Source organism: Lathamus discolor, chromosome 21 (genome assembly GCF_037157495.1).
Source record: "Lathamus discolor isolate bLatDis1 chromosome 21, bLatDis1.hap1, whole genome shotgun sequence".
Classification (NCBI taxonomy): Eukaryota; Metazoa; Chordata; class Aves; order Psittaciformes; family Psittacidae; genus Lathamus; species Lathamus discolor.
This window is the reverse complement of record NC_088904.1, coordinates 983,886-1,005,047: the sequence shown is the minus strand read 5'-3', so window position 1 is coordinate 1,005,047 and position 21,162 is coordinate 983,886. Positions and strand designations below refer to the sequence as shown.

General features: G+C 50.9%; 1 protein-coding gene across 1 annotated transcript; it reads left to right on the top strand.

Annotated features, from left to right (window-relative positions):
• The first annotated feature begins 14,674 nt into the window (after nucleotides 1-14,674).
• Nucleotides 14,675-15,688, top strand: LOC136003382 (E3 ubiquitin-protein ligase RNF13-like). Its single transcript, XM_065658995.1, has one exon. It carries the CDS (start codon nucleotides 14,675-14,677, stop codon nucleotides 15,686-15,688), a length of 1,014 nt encoding a protein of 337 aa, XP_065515067.1.
• Nucleotides 15,689-21,162: the final 5,474 nt, after the last annotated feature.

Here is a 21,162-nt window from a genome sequence, read left to right as displayed (position 1 = left end):
TGTTTGTATCCTGCAGCCTCAGTAAAGAATTCCCTGGTTTTATATGCTAGCAGGGTCATGTCCTGCCTTCCACACCAGCGCTGGTACAGCCACGGGGCACAGTATTAATTCTCTCTTAAGCTGGTGTGACGTTCTCCTTATAGCAACCTGCTGTCAGCTCCTCTGGGCTGTGCAGCACTCACCTTCCCTGCTGCGGCTGGAGGTGGGTGACTCCTCATCCCATCCCAGGGAGCATGACAATTTGCATCCACCTCCTGCCTCTTGCAATCTGGACACACACAGAGAATTAGCAAGGGACCAAGTGGAGAGACACAGCACAAGCTGAGGGAGGGTGGAGAAATGGAGATCACCAAAAGCCCGAAGGGTTTGTTACTGTGGATGTGTCCAGGGTTGCTTTGCCGCATGCTGGTATTTGCCATGTGGACGTGTCTTCTTGTGGTCCGCTGAGCCCAAGAGCTTCTCTGTGCTCCGAAATACCAGTGGCAGGACCTCTTCCACCCTGCTGCGGGGACCAGGAGGGGAGCTGAGGAAGGGCCTGTTACATTTGCAGAGCTCTGCACTGGCTCGGCCCCATCTGGAAGGAATTAGCAGCAGAGCTGTTTGTCAGCTGCTTCCACACAGAGGACAGGCTGTGATTTTACACCGTGAGCCTCCCCCAGAATGAAAACCAGACAGGCCGGGAGATTGATTACACACAAACCTCGCAGGGTTACAAATGCCCCGTGGAAGGAGACCTGCCTGAGAGAGTGCTGTTGAACTGGCATGCAGGAACAGAGCAGCCTCGCCAAAATTACCTTGGAGCATGGAAAATGGAGCGGAGCCCTGGCTGGGTTAAACAATGGCATCAGCAAATGCCTGGCTTGAGAAAGGAGGGGGAAAGAGGAGCGGAGGGCTCTGACTTGAGGACCACCCAGGAGATGAAAGAACTTGAACTGCTGCTGAGCCCTCCAGCTTCAGCTGGTGCCTACATCAAACTCAGGCACTGCAATGATCCCCCAGCCTGATCTAGCTGCAGATGACTTCACTGGGATTTGAGATCCAAGGGAGTGGGATCTGATTTCATTCCTCCCTTCACCAAGGATGAGATTGCCTGCAAGAAACCATCCCCGGGGATGCCTGTATCGTATTTTCATGGATTTTTATACATCTTGTTTACCTGTTCCCAAATTGCAGGAGTCGTTTTTGTGTCTTTGTTGCTAAGTTTTCCACAAAAGCTTCGCTAAAAATCAAAATTGTGTCTGAAACAGATATCGAGCGTGTTTTGTTTCCTGACAACCACACGTAGAGATTCAATTTGTATATGCTGCTCGGTGAATATGGCATACTGTGATTGCTCACACATTAACTGACACAGCAGAGCCGGGTGGAAAATGGCTTTTCTATTCCAGAAGAGAGTTTCAGAGACTAATGAAAACACCAATGGGTTTGAAAGAGACCTTGATAGTTTGTGATGTGTAAGACAAAAGGCTTTACTGTTCAATTAGCCAAAATATGAGACTAAAAAGGATGGTTTAAATTTTGAAACCAGTCCGTAAGGAAACTTACAACTATTTCCTCCTTATCCCAAATTAAAAGGATTTTGAATAGGGAAAATGAAACCAAAACTTCAGGAAAGTAAAGGGATGACTTTGCCCCATGAATAGCCTCAGTTAAACCGAATCAGTTTCTGCTGAAGCCCAAGTCAGAAGCTGTGAACCCGATCCAGCCACTCTTGCAGACAGCACCACCCTGACAAAGACTCTTCTCTCAACAGTATTGGCTTCCTTTAATAAAACAGAGTTAACTACTAACTTCCACACAGTGTGTACAGACACAGAGGAAACTTGCACTGCTTATTATCCTGCATGCAGGGACATCACTCTCCCCTTGATCTTCATTAAAGGGAGAAGGGAAATTCCAATGTTTCAGAGGCTTTGTTTTCATCTGGAGCACCACAGCAGCAAGTAGAGAACGCATTTAGCAAGACAAGACAGAGGATGGGCTTTGGAGCCAGGGCACAGCAGCTCAGACATGCGCCGGGTCTGCGAAGCTGTGCTGGAGAATCCCCAGCAGTGAACTCCTCATCTGCCCATCAGCATTCCTGCCGTGGGGAACTGCAGAGTCAGAAAAAGCAACGGAAAAGAAAAAAACCCACTCAAACCCCACACTCATTTTCCTGGTGTAAGCACAGGATTTGCCTCAAACACCGAGCTGCGAACAGCTATTTTTGCAACAAGGCAACAGGAGTCAAATTTGCTCCAGCAGTTGCCAGCTGCAGCAGGGCCCTGTAGTGCTCTGTGGTGGAGTGGGCAGCGTGCCTGGTCCCCTGCCCTGGCTGCACCATGCTGCCTGCACACCCCCATCCCCATCTGAGCACCAGCTCCTCCATTCCTTGAATTTTACACTTAACCAGACCCTACTCACCCAGACACTACCTTTGTCCCCCCTTAGATCTGAGCCTTGGTACACGGCTGACGTGTGTGCCCATCACACATCAGCTCCCTGTGGCACTCTCCCTACCATCACTCGCACGCACACGTTCGTGGTCCAGACACATTTCTCCTCTCTGCTCCAGTGCCTTCCACTTGTATTTATCGACACAGAAACCTTCTGCTCCTTTGCACTCACCCATCTGACCCCCCCTTTCCGCACACACATCACCAGTGGGCAGCCACACACATGAGCAAACCCCAGGTGCTCACCAGCACCTCTCCCCCTTCCTCTGCATCCAGCGGGGTGGCTTATGCTGCAGCAAGCAGGGATGCTGAGGGCTGGTGGTGGCAGCAGGTGTGGAGAAGGAGAGAAAAGAGAGGGAAAACAGGTATTTTTGAAGCAAAGTTTAGCTGCAGGGTTAACCGGATGATGAATGAAGGCAGGTGGATGCTTAACCGCATCCCGCTAGCAAAGCGTTGTGCCTCTCTGCCCACTGCAATGCCCATGTAACGGCTCCATCACACTGAATGCTGCTTCAAGGTTACTTAAGCATTACATTATGTTATATGCTTAACATCCTCAGCAATAACCCCCACCCACAACTTGCTCATCCTCCCCGTTTATATTCTCCTTGTGGATGTATGGCTGGGAGACTGCTCCAGCTTTCACCTCATTCCAGGGCAGGAGGAGCTGCCTCTATTCAACAAGCTGCAGAAACAGCTAGAGCTCACTAACAAAAATAACCCCAACACCACCTCTTCTTGCTCCAACAAAGTTCAGGGAGCTCTGCTGATATCCACCAGGCACAGACTCTGATCCATGGTCTGCAATGGATCTTGCAAATCGTCAAGAATAAATCTGTACGGGGTTCAGGAATGAGGTAAAAACCAGAAGGGACAATGGCAGAGCTGCTGGAGGGGAATTGCTGTGGATTAATGCCCCCGTGTGCACTGCAAACTGCAGACAAAAAGGAGAAAGAACCTCAGAGGGCCTGATTCTCCCCCCACTTTGAAGTGTACACCAAGAGGATTGAGCCCAGAGGACTCAATCACTCTTTTATCCAGTGATTCCAGGTATAAACGGCAAGTTTCAGTCCTGGAGATGTCCTTTTATCCCAAAGGATGGACACTTTCTCTTTAGCACTGAGACAAAGAGCTGACCCAGTCTCATACCTCACATCAGCCTCTACCCAGATGAACCTTTGTTAGATGCATCTAAAAGGGCAGTACATCTGCTCCTCCATCCTGCCTGGCACTGAGCATCCCTTGGGAGAGCAGCACGAGGAGCAGGTCCATCCGTCCTTCCTCTGGCCCCATCAGCAGCAGTGCCCGACATGCTCTGCAGTCAGGCCTTTGCGTGCCAGATGCCCTTGTAGGCAGCTGCACGCAGGATTAAGAGCAACATGTTCAAACCATGTACAATTACGTGCAACTGTTTCTCCACTGCAAATAGATGGAGTAGCAACGGAGCAGCAGCTACGGTCTCGCATTAGTAACTTCCAAAGGACAGTTGTGTGGCCACTGTCCATTACAGTCAGGGCAAATGAAGATGGATGAAAGCGAGTTTGGATGCTCCATATCCCTCTGCTCATTTACTGCAGGGAGGCCTGGATTACGGGAAACATTACAAGGAAAATTTGCAAGGGGCAAAGAGTCACACTTTCTACCCGAATCCCAGGAAATAATGCGTTCCAAATAATGCGCTTTTACCTGTGCAAAAGTCCAGACACCCGAGATTTGTCTTACCTGGCCCCATCACTTTGCTGCAATGGATCTCAGAGCATTTATCACTCTTAATCTCCAGCTGCCCGAGGTGGGAGATGGGTAGCTGCATTCCCACACTGCGGAGGAATCAGTGTGGGAATAAAACCATTATATGGAAAACAAAAATGGGCTTGGGAAGACCATAAGGAACTGTCTCAGGGGAACAAGGCTCCATCAGGCCCCAGCAGCTTCACCGGGCAGTGGGGAGGAGAGCAGAATATGGAGCTACTCAGCATCAACCTCAGCATCCCGAATGAAACCCAAGCAGACAGGAGGCAAACTTCATGGGCATCCGGAAAATTTGCCTTGGATTTCAAGGTCACGTAGTAAATTAGCAAGAACAGGGCCCAGGTATCCTGAGCATGATCCCGTCTACCCTAATCAGCTTGGCCTCACATAACCATTTGTGCAATTGGCTTATTTCAGAGTGACTTATAGATGCTATTGTAAGCAGAGCCAGTCAATATATTTATTTTCCTTTTGATATACAGCTACAATAGGAAGCCATGCATGAAGTTTATTAAACCTGGCTAATTTTCTATCAGTTCTGCAAAATATCGATTCTGTGCTTTCAGTTATCTGGCTCAGCCTCAACCTGGAAAGGGAATCATTTAAAAACCGGCTAAGAAGGCATCCAATTCCTCTGAAACAAAGCTAATCTGAGGCTGCAAAGTGTCACCGTTCTCATGGGCAGAGCCCTTTGATCGATCGAGCCAAAGACAACTGTGTTATTCAGGAGCCATTTGCAAGCTGGCAAATTAAACAAGGTTTTGGTTTTTTTTCACTAAAAAGAGGAGGGGGGGGGGGGAGTAACAGCTTTACAGTAGCAGTAAAAATCCAAGTGATTTTTTTCCCCCTCTGACAGAGCCAGATTCTGGATTCTATGGGCAGGAAAGCAGCACGGAAGGATCTGCCCTTCTGCATCTCCCTAGGTCCGCTGTAGGGGTGAAATCCCTTTGCTGTAGCAATGTTTTGATGTCTGGTGAGCTAAGAGCACAGCTGGACTCTACAGGGCTACAGGGCAGGATCCTGACACACAGGAGAAGCACGGAAGAGGTACCCCAGTGATGCTTTAGGAGAGTCCAAGCCTCGGAGGAGGGTGAGCATCTCTGAAGGACAGGAGCTCCTGAGCACACCCTGGGCAGACACTTCTGAAAGCAGGGGTTTTTGCAGGTGTCTGGTCCTTGACAGCACAAAGCCCTGTCCAGCAGTCAAGTCTCAAGCTTAATCCCTGGCTCTTTGCCTTCCTCAGAGCATTTGCATAGTAAAAAGAGACAGGGAGTTTTCTATCTTGAAATCTTAAAGCTGAACTGCGATTCTGCACAAGCAAACCATTCCTGTGCCCATATCGTGATGGAAACCAGCAATAAATATAAAGATGCTATCTAAACCTAGATGGCAACGTGTTTTACCACATCAATCTCAGGGTGCCTACACTTGGATTAGCACATCAGACCAGCTTTCAGCGACTTCCTTTGGTTTGAACTTAACCTGCTGCTTCTCCTGTGCCGTAGGCTGCCCGGGACCAGCTGCGAAGCAGCACTGTACAAGACAGAACATATGCACAAGTAAACAAATTAAGGCTATCTCCAAAACACCAGGCCCCTGGCTTCCTGGAAGAGCTGCAAAGAGAAACTTAATCAACAGCAGCGGGTGAAACAGTAAAGGGGAGGAGACAGACCTCTGCTAATGAAGGTGATGCTTTCAGCTTCGCAGCACGCAAGGAGGCAACGGTGGGGTCAGCGCCAGTGACATGAGAAGCACACGCAGATGGTGACAGCGCTGGCTCCAAGGAAACCCTGCTTTTCACAGCACAGAGCAGCCAGTTTAAGCTCATCCGGAGAGAAAAACAAGTTGCTGAGCAGGGCACAGGCTCAGCCTTGCCTCTGCCTGTTGTGGAGGGTGAGAGCTCAGCTGGCGAGGCCAGATTATGACCGGGATCTTGGCCTCTCCTGGTCTCCCTGCCTCCCTCCCCAGGGGCTCATTAGTGGTCTGAGGTTGCGGCAGTTAAGCCAGTTGAATACCAAGGCAGTTAAATCTCTGCACACCTCTGCGCAGATGCTTTGGCGTCAGTTTAAGCCTGCCTGCCGCTGGCTTCACCTTGTGTCTTTAAATGAGGGAGCGCTGATGTGGGAAACGAAAACAGCAGAAAGCTTTCCCTTCGCTTCCAGACTGCAGGCAGGTCCCTCCCCAGCTTCCCCCTGGAGCCAAGGGTCCTTCTCTGCTAAAACCCCTGCCTTGACCTTATGGGCCCAACCTCAGCGCAGTTGCCTGCAGCGTATCCTCTCGGGAGCTCATGACCAGCAAAGTTAAACTGCATCAGATTTTATTGCAAAATATGGTCCTTTAGCATTGCAGGAAATCCATATTAACCCCCCCACATGCACGCACCCGGCTCTTTGCTCCCTCTAACCGTACGTTTTCATGACCAGCTCAATCTCCCCGGTTTTCCTTTTACCCCCAAGGAGAAGCCAGTCAGTGGACGCTCTCTTAGCAAACCCAGAATCCCTCTGAGATACCCCGGGCTCTCTCAGGCCAGCTCTTCCAGCCTGCCCTGCACACCAGCCTCTCCTCCCTTCGCCAGAGCAAGCTGTTGGAGAGACAACTTTGAGCCCTCACTTCGTGCCCCAGCCTCGGAGCAGAGTCTGGCACGGCAGCCTAACACAAATCCCATGTGTGATCACAAGCAGGCAGGGCATCTGACAGCTTACAGAAGAGTATTTAAAATAACTGGCTGATTTAAGACAAGTGTCTCCTTAATCCTAAGCAGTTAGAGGTTGGTTTATGCCCCAGATGACAAAGGTTTGTATAGCTAGTTTATCATATTTTTAAAGCTGCCTTAATTTAATAGCGGAGGATCTGTTATCCATCTTAGGCAGAGCAAAGGGAAGCTAAACCGCACTTAAGTTGGAAGAAATAAGAAACGTGTAATAACCTACATCTTATTAGACCCTAAATTACTCCCTAATGACTGGCAATATCTGTGCAGATCCCTATGGATCGCTGCTGAGCACAGCCAGCACCCCTTCCCTCTCTGAGCACCACCTCATTTATAACCTCCTCACTCAAAATCCCTACTCTTTCCTGAAGCAGCAGTTCCGCAGTCCTAGAAGAGACCTCTTAAGGCCATTCCCGTCTCAGCAAGAGAGGAAACGCCAGCCCAAGCTGTGCTTCTAGAAGCCCACGATACCCACAGCATTCCTGCTGCTCCTGGAGCTCTGTCTCACTGCTTTTCCAACCCATGCTGGTTTTCCAAGTCCTTTTCTCCAAGACAAGCCAGCATCAAGGATGAGCAAGGCAGCCACACAAACCTACGTGGCACTTGCCAAAGGAGCTCTGCATCACTTAGCTATCGAATCCTGACACAGGGATGTGCCAACCGTGGCCTGGCACATAGCTCCAAAGGGGGAGAGAGGATCCATCACGGTCTGGAGAACCCATTCCTGCCCGGGCGGAGGCTGTCAGTGCCCTATGGTGTAGCTGTGATGAAAAGGGGTCTCCAAAGGGCTGCACTGGCTTTAATCACATCCGAACAGTGGAAGTTGTCGGGATTCTCTCCATGACTACTGGAACAAGAGCCGCACACGCAGACAGTTGCCTTCGCAAGGCAGATCAGTGCCAAGCTGAAACCCAGGTCTGATTTTGGCTCCTGCGGCACAACCCCATCTCGCTCCCCACATCCAGTCCTTTCCAAAGCTGGGCTTTTCCTTGGGTCTCATCCCTCATGGGCGCTGATTGCAGAGGCTGAGCGCCTTGTTGCAAAGCGGCGATTCCGTTTCCCTCCGGCCTTAAGCAGCTCCAATCCATCTTGGTGCCGCGTGAGCCTGCCCTGACTGTTCTGCCGCGGTGAGGAATGGCAACTTGCGCTGTGCAGATTCCCCCAGGGAGCCGCGCGCCCGGCTCTGCAGGGCTGGCACGCATCCGCCCGCAGCAACCCCAGAGGCAGGGATGGGGCTGCAGGAGCAGCCATGCCAGGAAATAGGGGTGGGAAGATGGGGAAGAGCAGCGGGAGCCATGGGGACATTGGGGTGCTCAGTGCGGTCGGGGGGGAGAAAGCCAACCGTATCCTGGGCTGCATCCAAAGGAGCGTGACCAGCAGGGCGAAAGAGGTGATCCTGCCCCTCTGCTCTGCTCTTGTGAGACCTCACCTGGAGCATTGTGTGCAGTTCTGGTGTCCTCAACATAAAAAGGACATGGAACTGCTGGAACAAGTCCAGAGGAGGCCACGAGGATGATCAGGGGACTGGAGCACCTCCCGTATGAAGACAGGCTGAGGAAGTTGGGGCTGTTCAGCCTGGAGAAGAGAAGGCTGCGTGGAGACCTCAGAGCAGCCTTCCAGTACCTGAAGGGGGCCTATGGGGATGCTGGGGAGGGACTCTTCATCAGGGACTGTAGTGACAGGACAAGGGGTAACGGGTTCAAACTGAAACAGGGGAACTTTAGATTGGATCTAAGGAGGAAATTCTTTCCTGTGAGGGTGGTGAGGCACTGGAATGGGTTGCCCAGGGAGGTTGTGAGTGCTCCATCACTGGCAGTGTTCAAGGCCAGGTTGGACGAAGCCTTGGGTGGGATGGTTTAGTGTGAGGTGTCCCTGCCCATGGCAGGGGGTTGGAACTGGATGATCTTCAGGTCCTTTCCAACCCAAACTGTTCTATAACCCTGTCTGGGCTGCCATAGAAATGGACCAGAGGGGGAAAGAAGCAAAGATGGGGAAAAGAAGGATGCGAGCGGGAGACGCGGAGCTAAGGAAGAGGCGTGAGGGAAGGCGGAGGCGCCCTGTGAGGCAGCAGCACTCACAGGGAAGCTTCCAGAAGGCAGCGGCCGGGGCTGCTGCAGGAGCCTCTGCCCTGTCTGGAGGCACCCCAGCCCTGTCCCCGCTGCCTCCGCCATGGGGCACCCCCTCCTGTCCCCTTTCTGCATGGCCACGGTGATGCTGTGCCTGCAGCGGGCTGCCGGCAGCCATGCCAACAGCACCAGGCCGGGCGGCCGAGCTCCCGCTGCGTGCCTGGGCCTGCCCCTCACTGAGGGCACCATGGCGGCCGTCACCCCCCTCGGCCGTGCTCCCTGGGCCTTCAGCCCCCAGCACCGCAGGGCCAAAGCTCCTCCTGCTCAGCGAGGAAGACACAAGGTCACCGCCAACACACCGGGATTTGGGCACGTGGAGCCAGGGAACGGGGAGATGAAGGGAGCGCCCGTGGTGGCCTTCATCATGGAGGTGAACGCGAGGCTTCGGAGGGAGACCCGCCGGGCTGAGCAAGGGGCCGTCGTCCTCCTGGATGAGCGCTGCTTCTGGGATGACGTTGCGTGGAGCTTCAGCTACCATGCCTGCAGGTGCCTTGCCCACAATGCAGACCTCCTTTACTACGGTCTGGTCCTGCCCCTGTACAGGGTCGCCAGCATCCTGGTCACCATGACAACCGCCATCCAGCTCCTCACAAGATGCATGAAGAGCTACCAAAGCTGGAGGGAGAGCAAGCGGCAGAGCGAGGAGGAATGGCCGGGCTCTGCCCCCAGCTCGGGGTGGGCTGCTGCCGGCTACACCGACTGTGCCATCTGCCTGCAGGCCTACGAGCCGGGGGGGGCACTGAAGCTGCTGTCCTGCTCTCATGCCTACCATGGCCGGTGCATCGACCTGTGGCACCGCGTCCAGGCCGGCAGCAAGACCTGCCCGCTCTGCCTGCGCAGCGTCACCGCGGTGGCCTTGATCCACCTTGGAGTACCCAACAACGAGCAGGAGTAACCTGCGCAGCCGAGCTCCCTTCTGGATCAAGACCCCCCCAGCCCCTTCCCCATACGCAGCTCTGCCTTCCACTCGTCCTACGAATTCAAGCTCCAGTCAGTGCCTCTCGGGAAGCGTGAGCACTGCACAGATTAAAAACCCCATATGGATATGTAGGAGTGAGGAAATGCAGCCTGGAAGGACAAGTGGAATACCGAAGACACATCCTTGGCCCTGCCCAGCGTGGGGAGGTGATCGCATACAGGTCTGCTCCACGCTGGAAGATGTGAGGGCCACAACCACAGGACAGAAGCAGCATTAGCCCTCGGATGGCTCATCCTGAGGTTCCTCCTTTTACTCTGCTTCTTAAGCTCTCCCTTCCTAAAGCCTGCACAGACAGGTTTATTCCAACGGAGCCAATTGCCGCAGTTACCAGCTCATTTTTACCCCAAACCTGTGATTAATGAAACAAGCCCTGTTCTCTACTTGCCTTTCTTTTGCATTCAGTTAGTTGAAAAGAACAAAAAAACCTGCTCCGTTGAGATGTTGTTTTTGCTTTATGTCCAAGGTTTGCAGGGCGCTTTGCCAAAGCTGGGAATGGCAAGGTATTATTTCTAGCCCCAGTATCTAATAAAGAAGTGTCCTTCCATTGCAAGGCAAACGGCTGGAACTGGAATCCATTTCCACACATAGGTACTAAGTTGCAATGGCCCACATTTGCTCAACCGCCCTTTTTAATTGCGGGCATTAGCAGATTGTGGGTATTTTTGTAGCAGGTCCACAAAGCACTGCTTTCTAATCTGCTGTATGCATTAGGGCCCAGATTATCATGCTTGTACTTGGTAATAACAGAGAGATTGCCTGGACCCTTGGGAAATCCAGGAGAGGCACCTGGTAGAGCGCAGGAGCACGTGGTACGGAGGCACGTGTACGCGGAGGGGATGCTGTACACAGCAGGGCTTGCAGAACTCCCCCAGACCTGCTCTCCATCCCCTTTCCATGGTGGGAAGCAGCAAGGAACAAACCCTCTTCACGCGCACACACCTCCATTTCTCACCTACCCAGCACACATTCTGGGTGGCGACTCCGATCCTTTCAGCTCGCTATCCTGTACAGACACAGGTCACCCTTTCCTTTCATCCTAGATGAAAGGAGGTGGTTACATGCACCAGTTTCTAAATCAGCTCCAAGCGAAGAAAATCATTAACAACAAGGTGTAGGTCTGCCTTCCAGCCAGCTCGCTGCGGAGCTGGGGACCTGCTCAGTCAGCAGCAGGGGGGAAGTGTGTCCCACATCTCTTTCCTTTCAGAGCAACTGGGAGCACTGGAAGCACAAAGGCTTGCACTGGAAGGTCACTAGATGGCCCCAGATCTTCCTTCACAGCAAATCCCCACTATTTCAGCTCCAGGAGCCTGGTCTTCCCTAAACCTATAGCGTGACCCCAAAGGAGCGGCGTGCCCTGATAAGAAAGGCACTGAGCTAGAAGCAGGGATGCCTGCCAAGATGTCTTGAGCAAAACATTTAACTCCCTGATGGCTTTTTCTGCTCCTGGCCTTTAGCTACTGGGGGCAGGTAGAGCTTGTTGTGTGGCTGTGCAATGCTACTTGCCCATGAACCCGAGACACTGACCTACCACAGATAAAGGACAAGAAGTCTGATTGTGTACAAACCCACATCATCCCACTGTCAGGCTGCTCTTTTCATGCTGCATAAACCTCAGAGGGAAAAAAAACCCACCCAAACATCCCGACTTATTCCGCAGGTTACATCAATGCTGAATCTGGGGCCTGTGATGCATGTTTTGTTGGAGTCGTAATGATGTCCACATAAATCAGTTGCCTCTGCATCTCTGTTACAGTTTAAGCTGTTTGGGCAGGACCAGAGTTAGACTCTGTTGGCGATTTTGTGGGTCTAAATCAGCACTAAATTCCTTTGGATTGAGCAGGTACCTCTGTGCAATGCAAGCAAAAGGAAGAGCTGGCTTTATATCCTAGCGCCTGCACTAAGTGACAGCCCCAAAGAAGAAATAAAGGAACACAGGGACTTTGGGAGCAGTGGGGTAAGTGATCAGTTAATAGAGGTAAATGGTCTTTTCCTTTCTTCTAGCCTGGATCATTGTTCAAGTGGTAAAATGGGACCCGTTCCCTGTAATTGCTCTGCTCTTGCACACAACTGCTGTCTCCCACGTGTAGCTTGTTGACATTTAAATAAATTGCAATTATTCCAACAAAGTAGATTGCAGGAGCTCCAGAGAAAATGGGTCAAGAATACGTCCAGGAGCATCTGCAATGTATTTAACACATGAATATAACAGGGGTAGGGCAGGATGAGAAGAAAAGTACGGTGCTGGCTCTAATGAACGCAGCATGGGGCTGGAGGCAGCCTGGCACAGCCCCACACCACAGTGTGATGCTTGGCTTAACCTCCACCAGCAGGAGCCAAAGCCTCCAGGGCACAGACGATGGAGGAGGCAGACAGCAGTGATGCAAACAGAAAGCACAGAAGGAACCAGAATGTGGTTTATTGGTGGACAGGCCACCACTTTGGCTCTTTGAGCAAAGACCGTCCTGGCCAAAGCCCTTTTTCAGCCCTCCTTCCTCCTGCAGAAGCATTCAGGGATTTCGAAGGAGGCTATGGTTTTCCATCTCACACTGCCTGTGGGTGGGATACAGGCACTCTGCTGCCCATCCAGACTGCAGCTTTCCCTCTTTCCTCACTCCCCAAAGCCTTCTCTGTACCCATTTCTCTCTTTCTTACCCTCCAGCCTCTCTTGAAGAGGATTTGTCTTTTCCCCCACATCTCTCTGGGTTACTGCTGAGAGTTACTGAGATCCAAGTTGAAGCCAGGAGGCTGCTCACTCCCGCCTTGCTGATTCTAGGACATAAAAGGTGGTGCTGGAGCAGCCAGGAGCTAACAGCATGCAGAATACACAGGGCATTGATCATTCCTTCATCCCACATCTGTCACAGCTCACGCAGACACATGGATCTTCATCCAGCCCTACCCCTATGCGAGCAGCAGGTCACTGACAGTACATAAAGCTTTGATATAGAAGCAGAAATATGGCATTGAGTGCAAGTAAGGAGGCAAAGATTTGAAAGAACACCAGGATGATGGATGCCATCACAAGAAGCGTTAAGACCAGCACAGAACGCGCTCTCCGAAGGCCTCCCAGTGCACCTCCATTTTCTTCATCTCCCATTCTACTCGAAAACACTCAGCTTCTCAAACCTTTCCCTTGTTTTGTTTTTAAATGCATCAAAATGTCTCCCTGCAAGCGTAAAACTCTTTAGATGAGGGGGAAATAAAATCGATTTGAAATCACAGCTGCTGGGAGTCTCTGGCGCACACACACGCTGTCTGCTGACATTTTCTGTAGCTCTTTTCCCAGTGAAATCTGTCTCAAGCAGAGCCCAAGGGGGCGAGTAACAAATCAGTTGCCTGGTACCCGAGTGATTTTTTAACTCCAGGTCCAACACAACTGCACTGGGAACCACAGGGCTACTCTCAAGTGGATCATTAAACAAAAAGGGCTGTTTGTTACAAGGTACAGGTTTTGGGGGATTTGTGGTCCCGAACTGACTTGGGTTCATTGCATATTCATACTTTGTTCCAACAACCAAGAGAGCCGGTGCATTCCCATCAGGCTGGCGCTCCTCTGGGCACTGAGCAGCCACCAGATGAGTTGGGAATTGCCTGAAAGATAGGAGTTCCTGCTGTCAAACTCTCTGGGAGAGAGGGACAACACTTGTGCCTTATGCTTTCCTCTCCTTTTTCAGCTTCCTCACCATAACCACAACCTCAGAACCAGTTTTTACTGCTAGAAGCTGAAGTCTGTATTTTTCCAGCCGTTTGATTTCCAACACTGAGGTTTGAAAGTCAATAAGGTAAAAAGCCCCAACACGAGAGTTGATGCCTTCCAAGCTCATCCGCCGTCCTCTTTCACTGGGGTAGGAGTTCAACAAGCTCAGCCCCAGCAAGACCCAAGCGTATCAGGCACTTCAAGTCTAGCTGATCACTCAGGGGCCTTGAAGGTGGAGCTGCTCAGTTTAGGTAATGGCAAAATGAAGCCACACAGGCAAAAAGAGACTTCCAGCGTCTGCCAGCTGCCAGTTTGAGTGACAGACACCGACTGACTTCCTTCAATCGACAGACCCCTTCTATCCTAAGCAATTTATTTGCCTTCTTTTTGGTTCAAAGATCAAAATTTTAAGGAAAAAAAGCACGTCCACCAGACCAAGCCAAGCTGCTCATCACCCCTCCCCAGCAGCAGATGGAGGCTAACAGCTCGTTCCCACTCTGCCACGTTTCCCAGGAATTGCGTTGGCCACCAGCATGCAGGATTCCAGGCTGTGGTGGGCACATAGCTGATGGGGATGCTCATTTACCCTGCCTGTACAGCACCAGCAAAGTGAGATGGGCATCCTACTGGTACCCAGAGGGGGCTGAAACTACAAACTTCATGCATGGAGCAGACCAAAAAGAAAAGGAAGAAGATTAAACGGATTGATGGCAATGTTACGTGACCCAGCCTTGGGAAACGCTTACCGGCTGATGACAGATCTGCAGAGGTGATGTGACGGTGTTGCTTGGTAGCTGGAGACAACAAAAGAGAAGTTCTATCCTGGGAACCTCTGAGCCTACAGAAACCTCTAAGGCAGAAACAGGCTGTGATCTCCATCCTGCTGGGGCTCCAAGTGATCAAACCCCGGTGGGATAGTGCTTCTGGGACTGTCTGCTTTGGGACCAGCCTTCAAATCTGTATTCGGCTGCATTCAGCATGAATTTTTGGCTCCAGCTTCTTCCTTTTGTGGTCACCGCTGCCTTTTGCAATGTTACTCTTGCAGAAATCTTTGCTTACGTGGCTTATAATGACAGCTCCAAGTGCGTTGCTTATAAAGCCCTGCCTGCATGCTTTGGGCCACGACTCCCAGCAGAAGGGCTGACAGAGCATTTGGTAAGAGTGATACCACTAAATGCTTGTCATGCGATAGAGAATCCTCCAGTGCCAAGGCAGGCCTCCAAGGCACATATTGCACTCATAGAAGGGCATGGCTGCTCTTCAGTCAGAAAGGTCCTGCATGCCCAGAAGGCTGGATACCAAACTGCGGTTGTGTACAACATGGATTCAGAGGAACTGGCTACCATGATGGCTGATGACGAAGAAATCCAGCAGCTGATTGAGATACCATCACTCTTTACTGGACAATCAGTCTCCCTCCACTTGCAAAGGACTTTGCAGTGCACAAAAGGGGCATACATCAGACTTCTGCCACCCAAACTCTATTTGAGTGCTTGTCAAGAAAACACCAAAAAGCTGGAGAAAACTCTCCCCATGAAGGATTGCAGGGACCTATTCTACATCACTCTTGCCAATACCTTAATTATAGTTGGCTTCATCTGGTACAAGAGGGCTCACGGGACAAAGCTGCACGCATACAAGAAGGGAGACAAACATGAGACCTGTGTGATCTGCATGGCAGAGTACAAAGAAGGGGACCACTTGAAGATCCTGTCCTGCTCTCATGCTTACCATAGGGGCTGCATTGACACTTGGTTCCACACCGTGTCTGGGAAGAAGACATGTCCCTTCTGCAAGCAACTAGTGAATACCTGTGGGCAAGGTGACCTCCTGCCTGAACAGGCTGGTGAAGATGGCAATGGAGAGGAATGGGACCATAAAGATGACGCTTTCAGAGAAGGCCATGAAGATGAATATGCTGAAGAGGAGAAAGACGATGAAAGCTCAGTGGAAGGGGAAAGGTTTGATGCACCGGAGAGCAACATCACTTGAGCTGTGACAGGGATAAGTTATCATTAAACCAAAGGAAATCTCCCCTGTGCTTTCCTTCAGCTCTTGCTCCAGGCTAGCTTTTATTGGGAAGCTATTAGCACTGCAGTTTTGGCTCCCCTCCCCTGGATCCCATAGTGAAAGAGCACCTAGAAATCCCAGGTGAGACCGGTCCCATGTGTTGCAGCCAGCAGGAACCATTTCCTAACCTAAGAAGCAGAGAGGGGGGGAAAAAATGGGGTACTAAGGCATAAATATGAAGCAACTTCGCCCTCTCATCAGCCGTGAAAACAGAGCCCACAAGCCCCCAGCACCTCCTCATCACTCTGCGCACTGACACACACCATCCCCAAGCAGCAGAGTACCTTAGCACAGCCCACTGCAGGGGCCAGCCTGGCCTTAAGCTGCAGTGGCAGGAAAAGGGAACTGCAAATATTGAGGGCACTTTAAACACTATCTCCTCAGACAGGAGGTGATGCCAGCGGGAGGGAGAGGTCTTTACAGCAGGATTCACTTTGTGGAGCTGGGTAGGTGGAGAAGAGAATGAAAAGCTTCTAAGCGGGGTGTAATTGGCTGCCTTTGCCTGCTGGTTGCAATCTCGCACCCTCACAAGGGCTGACAGCACCGGTACATGTAACCTCCCGCTACCTGGGTTGTTCCGGGTCACTCCCCATATGTGCTTAAGCACCTTAAGGGGAGCTGAATTTATGTACTAACATGATGCAGACAGATCTTCGTGTCCCCTCTAGATACACCATGTATTATTTGGGCAGCCTCTGAACACATTTCCAATGGTGCTTATAGCAAGAGCACGAGCAGAAATCAGCGCTAGCTCCCCAGGCTGGTACGGGTGGCTCTAACACCCACTGTGCACAGGGCAGGCAGCCAAGTCCCCAACTGCATATGGGGACTCAGAGCTGGAAACATTCACAGAACTCCTATTAGCATTTAATCTCGTATGAAAGAAAGGCATAAAACCTCTTTAGTAAATGCCAAAAATCAAATGAACAGCCCTAACGTACTATGACCAAGACATCCAACCTGCACAGCTGTACAAAGGCTAAACTCCTAAATCAAAGGCTCTCATCAACACATAAACCATCCTATTTCTTGTGGGCAGCAAGCAAGAAGCGGGCTGCCAGCTGATCACTCTATCAGGACCATGCAACAAGATGACACAACTACAGCCAGCAAATTAAGTCTAGTACTTTGAAGTATTTTCTTTTTGAGTGGTTAGATGATGACTTAAAAAGGCCAGGAGTTTAGGAAAGTGCTGTCTGAAAACATGCTCTGGGACTGAGAAGGATGATCTCTGCAACACAGAAGCCTTCTGAGAATAGCTGCACCTACTTTACTTTGGTATCTTTAAGATATCCATATCTTAGGGAAGGCTGGGAAAAGATACATGCATACCTGTGATAGCCACTGACAAGGTGGACCTGAACCTGTCACTCCTACCTCAGGGAAACCCAGGCAGCTTCAGGTGAGAGGAAGAGAGGAAGCTGTAGGCTCAGAATTCCTTTTGGCAGTGGAGAAGTTTCAAACCAATTTCTCCTGGAATGAAACATGACAGCATTTCCGAGGACTTGATGGAAACAAGTCTTCCTGCGGGTCCTCAGACTGAGCTGTTTCATTTCATTTGCTGAACAAACAGGGAAAAATGATTTTTAAGGCAGTTCATAAGAAAACTGCCCTCCTCTGCAAGGTGTGCAGGCTCCTGGGAGCCATAAATCACTTCCATTGCAGAACACGGCCCCTCAGGGTGCCCGAGAAGGCAAAGGCAGTTGTCTCTATCTGAGGAAGGAGACAGGTCCTTCAACAGTGATTAGTGGCAGGAACTTCATTTAGGTGCCTTATATTGCTTTATGGAGGTAACTCTGCTGTCAGCAACTTGGAAGGAGACAGGGCTTAGCTAAGCTGCACAACTGCAGTCATCTTCATCCACTGCTGAGCTTCTGGAGCTGCCCTGGCTCTGTAGCCCCCACTGAGATAGGTAACCCCAGGTCCTCAAAGGGAAGAAATGAAAGGAAAGATGCGGGTAGCACTCCCAGATGGCTGAGCACACTCTCAGTGCCCTCATTCTCCTCCAACCAAGGTCTGAAAAAGCAGAGATGCTGCAAACGTGCAGGGAGCAGGCTGAAGAGCCGCTGTTTTCAACACGCTGGTGGCACAATGGGCCAAACCAGGCTGCTGCCTCCCACAGCATCCTACTGATGAAGGAGAAGTGATTGAACAAGGCCCCTGAGCCAGACCTTGAGGTGCTTCTGGGTAATCACACAGAAATCCATGGTGTCATCCAGCTGCAGAGCTGGACTTGCGAGGAGAGTCCCAGGGGGAATTCTCCAGGCTGTATTATGCATGAGGTGAGATGAGCTGATCATAGTGTCCTTAATATCTATGGATTTCTTTCCATCTTCAAAAGCAGCACACGCTCTAGATGGGCTGAATTTTTACTGAAATGGGTCAGGGGAAAAATAGAATCCTTCTTACAATGCAACACTGCGTTGCTTTAATTTAGAGAAGGAGAGGAAGAAAAAAAGGAAGAGAATCTGGGTAAGAGAGGAGCTCTTCACTCCATTTAATGTTATCAAAGCCTATTGCACTGAAAATCTGATTTGTGTGCCACAGCAAACCTGACCTCCAGCCCTACAGCCGTCAGATCCACTGCCCTCCATCAGCATTAATGGCACTCCTAACAGAGCGAGGTTAGCTTATTGCCAGGGTGGGACACGCAGCCCTCGCAGCCTGAACGAGGATTATTAACTTCTCCGGAGGCAGCACTATCCCAGCGTTTCAAATACACTCCAACAGACAATACACAAGAGGGAAAAGGAGAGCAAGGGGTCTGCGTCCTGCTGTTGGCTGTGGGGCTGGTGGTGGAGCTGGATGTCCTACAGCAGCGTGGGGACACGGCTGTCCCGGTTCGACAGCGCTGCAGGTTGACTGCGAACCAGGAGAGAAGGGAAGCAGAGGTAGATGAGGTCTGGAAAGGCCACACTGGGAGGTGATATGGGAAAATCTTATAGGAGGATTCGTGGCTTCTGCAGCGATGCTGTAATGGCAGTGAATTTAATTGTCACTAAAACACACGGAAGAGGCAAGAGATGGGAAGACAGCAGCTACTAGGAAAGGAGCCCTGATGTCTGTGTCCCAGCGCTCAGGCAGAAGGGAAATGGTACCTGCAGAGCCTCAAACTTCTGTCAGAAAAAGGATAACTAGAAATATTTTATACCAACTGTGCAGGAAAAGATTAACTGGGGGCAAGGGTGAAGGCAAACGTAGCCTCATGGGTCCAGCCAGGGACAGCTTGGAGGAGCAGCCAAAGCCCTTAATGAACCCATCAGAAAGCCCTAATGAGGGAAGAGCCAAGGATGCTCCAACATGTACATTTCTAATCAGAGCACCAGTACAACCCACATGGAACCTCCAGTGATAACTCTGCCTTGGGGGAGCACCCAAGCAGCGTGCCTAAGTGAGCTGCCAGGAGCCCCCCTCCTTTTAACCAGCGCCTGCCCCATAAACCAAGCTCCACTGCACATACTCTATTAAGCAATAACCGGGCTCCAGCACGGCCTCACAGAATGACTTAGAGATCTCATTTACCAGGAGGCTCTTTGCTGTTTCTTGCACGTTTTATTGCAGGCTTTTTCTGCACAAGCATGGTTCAGTGCATTGCTGGGAGAGCCACCAGACTGCGACCCAGAGGGAAGCTGCAGAGGATCCAGCACTTGGAACTATCGACTTCACCACCAGACCATCAGTGCTATAGATCACCAGGAGCAATTAGGGTGGCTGATCACCCAGTGTGCAGCCTATGGGCAACCATCCAATGGAGACATTTTCCCCACGCACCGAGCCAGCACTAAGCCTTGACAACAACATTTAAAGAACTACTTTGAGGGTTTAAGTGAGATTTGAGTGATCTATAGGTCCTGCGCAGGCCGAAGGTAGGAATTTCAACCTTGAAAACTCAAGCTTAATACCCACAGTAATTAAAAGGAGAGTGCCAGCTTCCCTGCAGCACAACCCAATTGACATCAATAGCATTTCAGCAGCAGAGCAGCTTACCTTTGATCTCCAAAATCCATCTGGGATGGAGATAAAGGACAGAATATGCCTGCCCACAGGGCCAGGAGCCTCTGCTACCCAAAAGCTGCAATATCCATGGAAACCTTCCTTCCTTGGGCCATACTGCCTACCTCCCAGGTCTTCCTTCATCCAGTGTATTTCTCAGCCTCCTCCTTTTCCAAGGGCAGGATTTCCCACCCCAGGTTCTGATGCCCAGTTTTCCCTATCACCATCCCATCCCTATATCCCATTCTGCCTCTTGTCCACACCCCAAGAGGCTCCCATTCCTCTCTTGCTCATGGAAAGCTTCATGTGTGCCTTAACAAATCAGGTTACCCTGAGACGTCTTTGCACGTGGGAAGCCTGGTACAGCTAAGGCAGGAATCCAGCTCTCCGGGGTAATCTGCGGAGTAGGGCTGGTTGTTAGTCACTACAGTAGAACAATCAGCACAGTTTGTGTAATGCACTAAGATGGATTGAAGCTACTTAAGAATACGAGGAAATGGGATCAGTGCTTTGGAAAAAGGAGCTTGACTCACCAAATCCGCTTCTAGTACAGCGGCTCTGAGCAGAGCCTTCGGTTGCACACACGGATGCTGCAGCACAGATGCTTACAGCTGGCAACGCTGGGCCTATCCTGGGAACACCAACACTTTGCCCTGATGGAAATATGTGACAGTCCCATGCTGAGTAGCAAGGAGCAAGACAGAAGCTCTGCTGTGTTGCTCCTATTCCTTTCCTGCTATCAGAAGAGATCAAGGTTTCACTCCGTGTCTGGTTTAACACCAGAACAATTCTGCTCTTTGGTACTTTTCCCTTTCAAACATACCTGGAAAATAAAGACCCAGCTCTTCTCATTGCATCTGCACCAAGACCTGAGCAGACTGCAAAGTCTCAGAGGCTTCAAGCTACCTTTTCTTTCATTTAATCACAAGGATTGATCCCACACCCCCTTTAAAAAGACGAGACACGATGAGATACAGGACTCCTTCCTTGACCCCAAAACCTTCTTTCCCCACAGATCTCCCCCCCGTACCTCCCAAAATCAGCAGAGATGCTACTCCATGTAAGAAATGATATATCAACAGGGTAAAAAGTCTCCCCAGAGTGGGAATCCACCAGCCACAGGAGCACTGGGTAGGAAGGAACGTATGCATCGCTGGCCTGGCATTGTAGGTGTTGGGAAGCGTCCTCCATAGAGGCATCTCCTGGCAGAAGAGGCAGGACCAGCATGTGACAGCGATCCTAAAGAAGCCAACATCTTGTCTCTGCTGACTCAGACAAGTGTCTTCTTCTCTCCCAGAAATGAGGGGGTGTGAATGGCTCTGTGGAGAAGCCCAAGAGTGTGGAGGAAGGAACTAAGCAACAGCCAGGGACACCAAAGCAGGTTTGACAACGCCTGCAGAGAA